The sequence below is a fragment of the Mandrillus leucophaeus genome, unplaced genomic scaffold (assembly GCF_000951045.1).
Source record: "Mandrillus leucophaeus isolate KB7577 unplaced genomic scaffold, Mleu.le_1.0 Scaffold34, whole genome shotgun sequence".
NCBI lineage: Eukaryota > Metazoa > Chordata > Mammalia > Primates > Cercopithecidae > Mandrillus > Mandrillus leucophaeus.
The window spans coordinates 1,781,236-1,791,520 of NW_012103587.1; the positions used below are offsets into that span (position 1 = coordinate 1,781,236).

General features: G+C 55.8%; 1 protein-coding gene across 1 annotated transcript in view; it reads right to left on the reverse strand.

Moving 5' to 3' along the window:
- Nucleotides 1-1,380: 1,380 nt before the first annotated feature.
- DHX37 (DEAH (Asp-Glu-Ala-His) box polypeptide 37) overlaps nt 1,381-10,285 on the reverse strand; it is a 51,195-nt gene continuing 42,290 nt past the window's right edge. Inside the window, exons 18-26 of the mRNA XM_011988892.1 lie at nt 8,555-8,679; nt 8,347-8,463; nt 6,882-7,054; nt 5,191-5,305; nt 4,914-5,051; nt 4,652-4,746; nt 4,495-4,568; nt 2,617-2,714; nt 1,381-2,420 (exon numbers count right to left, since the gene is read on the reverse strand). Coding sequence (XP_011844282.1) covers nt 2,335-2,420; nt 2,617-2,714; nt 4,495-4,568; nt 4,652-4,746; nt 4,914-5,051; nt 5,191-5,305; nt 6,882-7,054; nt 8,347-8,463; nt 8,555-8,679 — 1,021 coding nt within the window. The 3' untranslated portion in view covers nt 1,381-2,334. The remainder of the gene's footprint in view (nt 2,421-2,616; nt 2,715-4,494; nt 4,569-4,651; nt 4,747-4,913; nt 5,052-5,190; nt 5,306-6,881; nt 7,055-8,346; nt 8,464-8,554; nt 8,680-10,285) is intronic.

A 10,285-nucleotide genomic window follows, 5' to 3' on the forward strand; every position in this document is an offset into this window, starting at 1 on the left:
GCCATTCTCCTGCCTCAGCCTCCCGAGTAGCTGGGACTACAGGCGCCCGCCACCTCCCCGGCTAGCTTTTTGTATTTTTTTAGTAGAGACGGGGTTTCACTGTATTAGCCAGGATGGTCTCGATCTCCTGACCTCATGATCTGCCCGTCTCGGCCTCCCAAAGTGCTGGGATTACAGGCTTGAGCCACCGCGTCCGGCCTTCTTCCCCAGTTCTTAACTTTGAACCATAAAGGGTGCCAGGTCTGGGTGAAAGGGATACTCTTATGCAACCATAAGACAAAATCCTGAAATGCCAAGTGCCCGCTTAATAGCTTTGGAAAGGTGCCCTTATTGAACATTCTAGAAGGGGTAGCTGGGTCTTCAAGGATTTCCTGTTCTTTCCAGGCTCCTAAGGTAACATCAGCCTGTTTTCATACCTTCCCACTGGCCTTAAGTGAGCCAAGAAACGCTGCCGGCCCCGTCTTCTCCTAATTCTGCAGGTGGAGGTGCTAGTCTAGTTTCCTTTTTGAGATACGATTTTCATTTTTGTGAGCCTCTTTGTAATAAAATGGTACATTTCTTAAAAAAAACAAACAAAAAACCAAAAAAAAAAAAGGCAACAAGAGATAAATGTCCAGAAAGCACAAATCCAGAGACAGAAAGTGGATTCGTGGGGCCTGGAGCTGGGGGAACTGGGAGAAATGGGGCAGACTGCTGATGGGTACGGGGTATCTTTTTAGAGCTAGAAAAATGCTCTGGAATCAGGTCATGGTAATGGTTGCACAACTGTGATATACTAAGAGCAACTGTACACCTTCAAATGGTGAATTTTATGGTATGTTAATTACATAACATTTTAAAAAAAGCATCGCCTAATTACAACTGTGGACGCTTTGCTGTGGCTGTGGAGTGCGATGAGGAGGCAGGGACGTCCCTAAGGAGGCTGCCCTGGCGCCTGAGACAGCGGTGGGAATGATGGCTTCCGCTTTCATCTCAGAATTGCCAGCCCATGTGCGGTGGGATTTCAGGAAAGCTGGAGGTCAGTACTTTTGAGTGGGAAACAGCTCAATTCTACATGTTAGTGAGGAATTCAGGTCTTCCTCAATCACTGGGCGGGTTAAGCAAACGTGTCTGCAGGGCCCTGGCTCACGGCCCTACCTTGGGCTCCTGGGGAGGAACCTGGAGTGAGAAGGGCCGGGCTGCCATCTCAGCTATGGGGCAGGTGGGGAGAGGGAGCTGCTCAGGCTTCGAGAGCAGCCAGGGAGGTAAGTAAACCCAGCGAGGAGAGGCCTCCCTAGAGCAGATGGCAGTACTGGGAAGGCAGGTCGGCCACCAGGCCGCGTCCCACGACAGCCCACTCGCCACCTGGGTGTCCTTCCCCAAGCGTATTCCACAAAATAATCTGGGTGCAAGGAACATTTTATTCCATAACTGTCTCCACCAAAGCCGCAGAAGCAAAGCCAGGAGCGGAATCCATCCTGCGAGCGCTGGGCTCTGGGGAGACGTCCGGGCCCTCACCATGGAGGATGCAAGGGCAGGGGCCTCCCAACTCCTTGGTCCTGTCTGGGGTGCTCCTGTCTCTCTTGCTGGGGGACCTACCCCTCCCACCTCGGCCACAGAGGAACAAGGGAGACAAACTGAGGGTTCTGCAGTCCCCATTCAAGGCCGACAGAATAGTCCTGTGGCCCCAGCCTAGCTAGGCCCATCCTCTGCGGCATGGCAGCGGTGACCAAGCACGGCCAAGGTCAGCTCCGCTCCCTGCCGTCTGAGAGCTGACCACAGGCAGACGAGATGCTCACTCCCCGCAGCCGTAACACAGGAAAGGTACCGGCGTCTACCCTCCCAAGAAGGCGTGGAGCCTGGGGGCCCCGAGCCGGGCCCCTCAAGGTCAATGCACAGCTCGGTGGCTCACCTAACATCTGGGACAGCTGTGAGGCCAGGGCTGGGCGGACCTCCCTGACTCTAGAGGGAAGAATTGCAGAAAGGATGAGCCCTCCACGTGCCTCCTTGGCCTTCTGGTAGGGCAGCGGGGAAGGGACTGCAGAGACCTCCGGCCCTGCTGCTCCACGGCGGACTAATGTAGTCCAAAGAGCACACTGAACAGAACAGCGTCCAGCACATGAGATGAAATCATCATCCACCATGTAATAATCAGTTCAAAAAGTCACCCCCAGGCCAGACGGCACGGGCAGCAGCACGCTTCATACAGTATCGAGTTCTCATGGACGAGGTTCCCAGGGCTTGACCTGCTTCCCGAGAGCAGGCCATGAAGCCCACGCCAGGCAGTCATGGTCGCAGGGTGACAGGCTGCTGCCAGCCCTCCAGTCCTCGGCCCTCCAGCCAGGTGTCTGACGGTCAGTGGTCAGTGGTAGGGGGCCAGGCTTTCTCGATATCGGGGTGCATGGCCTGTGGAAGCCACTCACAGTACTCGGCCAGCAGGTCTGCAGGGGAGGGAAGGAGGATAGCGTCAGGGTGACCCTGGGCCCAGGGACTCTCCTGAGGTGGCAGGAAGCTGGCCAGCAGCCATGGGGCCAGATCCTTCTGCCAAGCCAGGGCTGACTGTGCACAAAGCACAAAGCCCCTGCTTCGGTGACCCCATCCCGTCCACTCCCACCCCCTGGCCCTGGTCAAACTCACATTTGGGGTTTTTCTTCCAAGCGGCCAGCAAGGCTTCACGGCAGTCGGCCTTCTCTGCAACCAGCGCTCGCAGGAGGCTCTCCGTCCGGGGCTGCAGCCTGTGGGGCAGGGATGCAGGTTGGTGGCAGGCAGCCAGGGCACAGACCAGCTGCTGCTGGGGGCCTGAAAACAGGGCAGGCATCACCACCCTACCGGCCCCACCCCGGAGGGTGAAGAGCTGGCTGGGCATGGTGACATGCACCTGTAGCCCCAGTTACTCGGGAGGCTGAAGTAGGAGGATCCCTTGAGCCCGGGACTTGGAGGCTGCAGTGAGCCATGATTATACCACTGCACTCCAGCCTGGGTGACAGGGCAAGACCTTGTCTCAAAAACAAACAAATTGGCTGGGCGTGGTGGCTCACGCCTGTAATCCCAGCACTTTGGGAGGCCGAGGCAGGTGGATCACCTGAGGCCAGGAGTTCGAGACCAGCTTGGCTAACATGGTGAAACCCTATCTCTACTAAAAATCCAAAAATATTTGCCGGGCATGGTGGCGGGTGCCTGTAATTCCAGCTACTCAGGAGGCTGAGGCAGGAGAATCACTTGAACCCGGGAGGCAGAGGCTGCAGTGAGCCGAGATTGCGCCATTGCACTCTAGCCTGGGCAACAAGAACAAAACTCTGTCTCAAACAAACAAACAAGCAAACAAAACTCAAAAGCAAAAAACACAAAATTCTCTAGACAGGCCTTCTAAAAAATAAATAATAATAATAAAATAAAAGGGAAGGCAAAGGGTCCCCTTCCCCTAATCATCCTGGGACAGAAGGCTCTAGATCCCACCTCCTCCCATCCACCCTGGCTGCCTCTGGTCCACATTCCTTGCCCACCAAGGCTGCTCCGTGCATGCAACTTGTCTCATCTGGAACCTTCCTCCAGATTTGTGCCCAGCTCCAGCCCTGCCTCCTCTGAATCTGCCCAGTGAGGCTCTCCCCGACCAGGCCAGTCGCACTCCACCCCAAGCCCATTGAGGCCTCACTCATGTCCTGCTCTGTCCCTCTGGGGCCAAGCGACGCCACTGTAGGACAAAGACCGTGTCTGTATCCCAGCCCCGAGAACACGCCTGGGACAGGGCCACACTGGAAAACGTGAGCTGGGTGACTGACGCTGCTCCTGACAGCCCAGCAGCAGGTGCTGTGCCCCACACCCCATCTTGAGTCCCTGGCACCTGCCTGCACCTTCAGGTCTGCCTCCAGTGCTCCAAGCCCCCGCACCACAGGCTTCGCCAGTCCCAGGAAGGGGGAGGTGTCTGTGGGTCTGGACCACAGGCAGGAGGAGAGCAGGAGGAGGTGGCGGGCAAGGGTGAGCCCTGAAGCAGAGGTGGTGGGCGGGATGGGGCAGGGGTCTGCTCAGCTGGGAGGAAGTCCCCAGGGCCAGGATGCCTCCCACTGACACCTGGCAGCTCTCAGGGAGCTGCCCAGTGTCTTCCCTACCCCAGATTCATGCCCACCAAGAACATCAGCGTGTGACCTTATATGGAAAGAGGGTCATTGCAAATGTCATGAGTTAAGGAGAGGTCACCCTGGAGTAGGGTGGACCCTGAATCCAATGACTGGTGTCCTTATAAGGAGAGAGCACAGGGAGGGAGACTAGAGACACACAGAGAGATGGCCACATGAAGATGGAGGCAGAGACTGCCGTGATGTGGCCACAAGCCCAGGAGGCCGGCAGAGGCAAGAGGGACCCTCCCCAAAAGCCGATGCACAGAGCGTGGCCCTGCAGCCTTCAGACCTGAGCACACGCTTCGGATCTTTTAAGCCTCCCCGTGTGTGGTGCTCTGTCCCAGCAGCCCTGGGGAGGTCATTCAGGCCTCCGACCCCTCCTGCCCACTGCAAGCAGTACCTGGCCCACGTCTTCAGCATGGTGCTGGGGCTGGACAGCAGACAGCTCTGGTATGAGGCCAGCTTGCGGAAGACCTGATGAGAGACCACAGGAAGGGGTGAGGCTGCTGCTGCCCACGGTACCTGAAATGAGGGCCTGGAGCCGCTGTGCCACCTACCTGTCCTTCCAGCAGGAACCGGGCAAAGTGCTTGTAGCGGTCAATGCCCTCTGGAAAATCCACCTCGATGGCGGGGAGCGGCCAGCCCACACGATCTGGAGGGCAGGAGTCAGTGAGCCAGGGACCCTCTTGTAGCTGACCGCCTGAGTCCCATCCCTCCCCCACCCAAGACACACGTCCAGGGGCAGCGGACAGGGCCATGCGTCCGAGAAGCCCAGGGCTGCGGGAGGCTCAGGTTGCCTGGGACACTACCCCAACTCACAGAACACGCTGGCTCGGTGACACAGCACCCGCCCCCGCTCGGGGCAGTAGGTAGGGGCTGGCTCCTCCAGGGGCTTGTCAAACTGGCAGTAAGAGGGCAGCAGGGCCGGGATCCACTGGACCTCCACGCTGGAGACGCCTGGGGGCCGGGGGAGGAAGCTGGGGTCACAGCGGCACCCTCTGTGGGAGGGGCTCCCATGCCTCTGCCCCAGGGTCCCAGCCACACCCCCATCACAGCCACCATCGGGGGACAAGGGGCTGTCCCCAGGCCTCAGCACCTTTCATGTACATCTTGGTGGTCTCCATGATTTCCTGGTAGACCACAAACTCGGGGAGCTCTTTGAAAAGGACGGAGCTGGGGTGGATGAAGACAGGGTCGTCGAGGAGAGGGGTCTGCAGAGAATGGAGGTGATGTGGTCAGTAAGGAACCCAAGCCCAGGGTCTCTGCATACTCTCAACCCAGGAGACTCTGAATATCCACTCCAGCCACAAAAGTGGGAGAGTGTTCCATCTGCCAGGAAACGCGGCCCATCTGCACACCGGAGTCTGATCTAGCCATGAAAAGGAAGGAAGTGCCGGGTGCGGTGGCTCATGCCTATAATCTAACACTCTGGGAGGCCAAAACAGGTGGATCATCTGAGGTCAAGAGTTCGAGACCAGCCTGGCTGGTTTCACCATGTTGATGAAACCCTATTTCTACTAAAAAAAAAATTAGCTGGGTGTGGTGGCGCACACCTGTAATCCCAGCTACTCGGGAGGCTGAGGTAGGAGAATTGCTTGAACCTGGGAGGTGGAGGTTGCAATGAGCCAAGATCATGCCATTGCACTCCGGCTTGGGCAACAAGAGCAAAACTCCATCTCAAAAAAAAAAAAAAAAAAAAAAAGCAGCACCCACGCCCGCCATGGCATGGATGGGGCTGGAGAGCATCACACTAAGTGAAAGAGGCCAGACACAAAAAGCCATGTATGTTAAGATTCCACTCATGCCACATGTCCAGTACAGGCAGATCACCGACGGAAAGCAGGATCATGAAAACGGTGGTGAAGGGGAACTGGGGACTCATGGCTTACAGGTGTGGGGTTTCTTTGTTGGGTAATAAAAATGTTCTAAAGTTAACTATGCTAATGGTTGCAAAACTCTGTGAAAATACTAAAAACCACTGAATTGAACACTTTAAATGGGTTTAAATGCAGGCCAGATGCAGTGGGTCACATCTGTAATCCCAACACTTTGGCAGCCCAAGGTGGAAGGATTGCTAGAGGCCAGGAGTTCAAGACCAGCCTGGGTAACACTGCCTGTAAGCCCAGCATTTTGGGAGGCTGAGGCAGGCAGATCATTTGAGGCCAGGAGTTTGAGACCAGCCTGGCCAAAATGATGAAACCCCTTCTCTAGTAAAAACACAAAAATTAGCTGGCCGTGGTGGCACGTGCCTGTAATCCCAGCTACTTGGGAGGCCGAGGCAGGAAAATGGCTGGAACCCAGGAGATGGAGGTTGCAGTGAGCTGAGTTCGCACCACTACACTCTAATCTGGGCAACAGAGTGAGGCTCTGTCTCAAAAAACAAAACAAAAACAACAAAATTAGTCCCAACTACTCAGGAGGCTGAGGCAAGAACGTTGTTTGTGCCTGGGAATTTGAGGCTCCAGTGAGCTGTGATTGTGCCACTGCACTCTATCCTGGGCAGCAGAGCGAGACCCCGTTTCTAAGAAAAACAGAAAACCCAAAAAGAGTTTAAATGCTGTGTGAATTCCATCTCCATTAAACTGTTATTAAAAAAAAAAGTTGGGAGTGAGAAACTAACCAAGGAAGATGTGATTCTACTGCAAGCCCCACTTGTTCCTCGGTGGGGACCCACAACTGAGGGGGACAGGCCTCCCCAAGACCCCAAGGACCCAGCCTGCCTGCCCCTCGCCAGGCGCCCCGACCGTGCCCCAAGCTACCCTGGCAGGGAGACGGCGGGGGCCCCACCTTGTAGGCATTCCTCCACTTGTCCTCCAGCAGCTCCTCGCTCTGGACCCTGCGGGCCAGGTGGTCCCCCAGGCCGGCCGTCACGATCTGTCGCAGGTAGGTCACCTGGCTCTCGGTGGGCGGCTGCATCTTGGGATCCACGAAGAGCTCAGCCTCTGGGCACACGGCATTGACTGAGGAGAGATCCAAGAGTGAGGATGGTGGTGGCGAGGCCTGGGGCCAGCTCTGCCCTGACCTCCTAGAAAGTCCCAACCATGTTCAGTGCTCTAGCCTCAGCCACTCCCCAGAGGCCACCAGCAGGACCCAAAGCCCCCAGCAGGCAGGACTGCAGCCGCCCCCCAGCCCCTCCTTCTCCCTTGGGACAAAGCCTCATATCCTGCCTGGTCAGCAGAGCATTCTGCTAGGAGACGGCCCTCCCCCAGCACCCAGGTGGCCTCAGACTCAGTTCTGGTCCATGATGTGAAGAAGGAAGTTGCGGCTGGAATTCCTGGGAACGTTCAATACAGGAAAAGGACAGCCGGCGGGTGCCCTGGCCTTGTCCTTCCCTTCTCCTGCCCAGAAGGCAGGGGCGACCAAGCCTCCAACTACCTCCTCAGCCCATGAGGTGACCTTAGGATGGAAGGCACAGCGAACGGCAGGAGGATGGCAGCAGAGAAATGCCCTGGGCTGCTGACTCAGTGGCTTCTCTTCCTTGCAACAATAAAGGTCTAATGTCACCAAGCCACTGTAACCAGTGCTATCTAGCGGCTGACTGCAATTCTGAGCTGCTGCACCTGGAATGGGGCTGTTCTGGAAAGCCACAGCCAGAGGGACACAGAGCACAGTGACAGGGCCACCACCATGCACCTGGCGCTGGGAGAAGGATCGGCTGGAAGAGAGCCATCAATGCTGGCATCGTAAACCCTGGGATCTCCTTGAATGGAAGGCAAATTCCCCACTAGCCTTGGGTAAAAGAACGTGGCCTGCCCAGAAGAGACCCAGTGTCCAGGCTGCCCTCTGTACGCATGGTCCTCTTGCCGTATGTTGGAGGACATTTCCTTCCTCTCAAGCTTCCCTGGGTGTTGGTGGCAGGAAGGATTATGTGCTGCTGGGCTGAGGTAGAGTCCAGGGCAAGGCCTCATCCTTCTGCATGAGAAGGGTCTGGGGGACATGTGAGAGGGAAGGGAGTCCAGGCCAGAGCAGTGATGGAAAACGGCAGGGCCTCACCAGGGAAAAGGTGAAACCGAGAGACGACCTGGTGGGGGAAGGCGCAGGCTGGCAGCTCGAATCTGTTAGTGCCCTGCTCGTGTGCACATTCCCTCGTGCCTGGAAAAGCTCCCCAAGTATTGATTTAGGGTTATAAAAACATTTTGGTGCGTAGCAAGTGTGCAAACATGGACTCTATGGATCACTTTTTTAAACATTTCAAGTGCCCAGGTCAGGGTGCCCACCGGGTGCAGCAGCATATGCCGGCGCGGGGACGTACCTGCGCTGGTCAGCTGGCCCCGCAGGCGCCGGATCTCCATCATGGCTTTGTACCGCAGCCCGTTGGCTTCGCAAAACTGGGGCGTGCAGCCGGCATACTCACAGGCTCCCACGGCACCTAGGGGATGAAGAGGGGGCATGCTCTCTCTCTGATCCATCCTATGCCTGGGTGACCCCCCCCACCACCCTCCACCAGGCAGGGCACTAACCCAGCAGCACCATGAGGTCACCGAGCTTCAGGGAAGCCCCCTGCCCTGCCCAGGTCCTCTTTATCTGGGCCACCCAGGCCCGCTTGCTCTTCAGCCTGGCGAGCTCCTCGTCACTGGCTGCTGGTCTGCAAACACACACATACTGTCCGGGCTGGGGTCGTGGCTGCACTCAGGGCCTCAGCGGGGGGAACTCTTTTATTCATCAGGACAGGCTCAGAGGCTTTGTGGGGTCACCAATGAATGTAATTAAGGTATTAAGGTCCAGCTCAAAATTCACCATTGGCAGCCACCACTGCACCGTTGCTTTTTTTCTTTTTTTTGAGACAGAGTCTCGCTCTATCGCCCAGGCTGGAGTACAGTGGCCCGATCTCGGCTCACTGCAAGTTCTGCCTTCCAGGTTCACACCATTCTCCTGCCTCAGCCTCCCAAGTAGCTGGGACTATAGGCGCCTGCCACCACACTCGGCTAATTTTTTGTATTTTTTTTTAGTAGAGACGGGGTTTCACCATGTTAGCCAAGATGGTCTCGATCTTCTGACCTCATGATCCACCCATCTCGGCCTCCCAGAGTGCTGGGATTATAGGCGTGAGCCATCGTGCCCAGCCACTGCACCATTTTTAAGTAAAAAAAAACTCTGCAAACTGCTTAAATAGCCACCAAAGTGGACTGGATAAATGAATGATGCCAGTAGCTTCCAAACCTGAAAATAATACTAACACTTACATATGTGTCAGGCACAGCTCAAAGACCTTTGCTTGTGTTAACTCATTTAATTCTACCAACAATCCAATTATCATCATCATCATCATCCCCATTTTCCAGATGGAGAAAATGAAGCTCAGAGTGGTACAGTCATTTGCCTAAGGCCACACAGCTCAGAATGGCAGAGGGAGATTTGAACCAGACCTGAGCTCTCAGTCACCAGGCTATAGAGCCTTGACGCCAGCACTGGGCAGGCAGTCTTAGAGATGCTGGGACCAGGAGATGCTGATCAGGGGATCTGGGCAGAGGCCAAGACACCTCGGTTTTCAAGACCTTACATGTGACAGTTTTTGTGTCCACTTAACTGGGCAAAGGCATGTCCAGATAGCTGGTTAAGCTTTATTTCTGGGTGTGTCTTTGAATTGGTGACCGGCGTAAAGCTACTGCCCTCCCCAGTGTGGGTGTGGGCCGCATCCGATCCACTGAGGGCCCAAGTAGGCAGAGGAGGTGTGACTTCGGGCTCTGCTGACTGCGTGAGCTGGGTCTTCCCTGCCCTTGACGCTCCTGGTTCCTGTGCCTTCAGACCCCGACTGAAACGGACACCACTTTCTGTTTCTCCAGAGAACCCTATTATTCTCCCCAAGGGATTCTGACGAATAGCTGGTGTCCACCACCACGCCTGGTTTTTTATTTTTAGTAGAGACAGGGTTTCACCGTGTTGGCCAGGCTGGTCTCAAACTCCTGACCTCTCGAGTAATCTGCCTGCCTCGGCATCCCAAGTGCTGGGATTACAGGCGTGAGCCACCATGCCTGGCTAAAGCTGCTTTTGAAGTTCAGATGCACTGACCCTGAAAAGATATAGGATGCAGAAAAGGCAAGCTGCAAGACCATCTGATCTCATTTCCTCAAAGTAAATCTCTGTCCGGGCAGAGCACAGGGAAAGGTCTGGAACTGCACTGGCCAATATGGTGGCCACTAGCCACATGTGGCTGTTTAAATTTAAACTATTAAAAATAAGTAAGGTTTTAA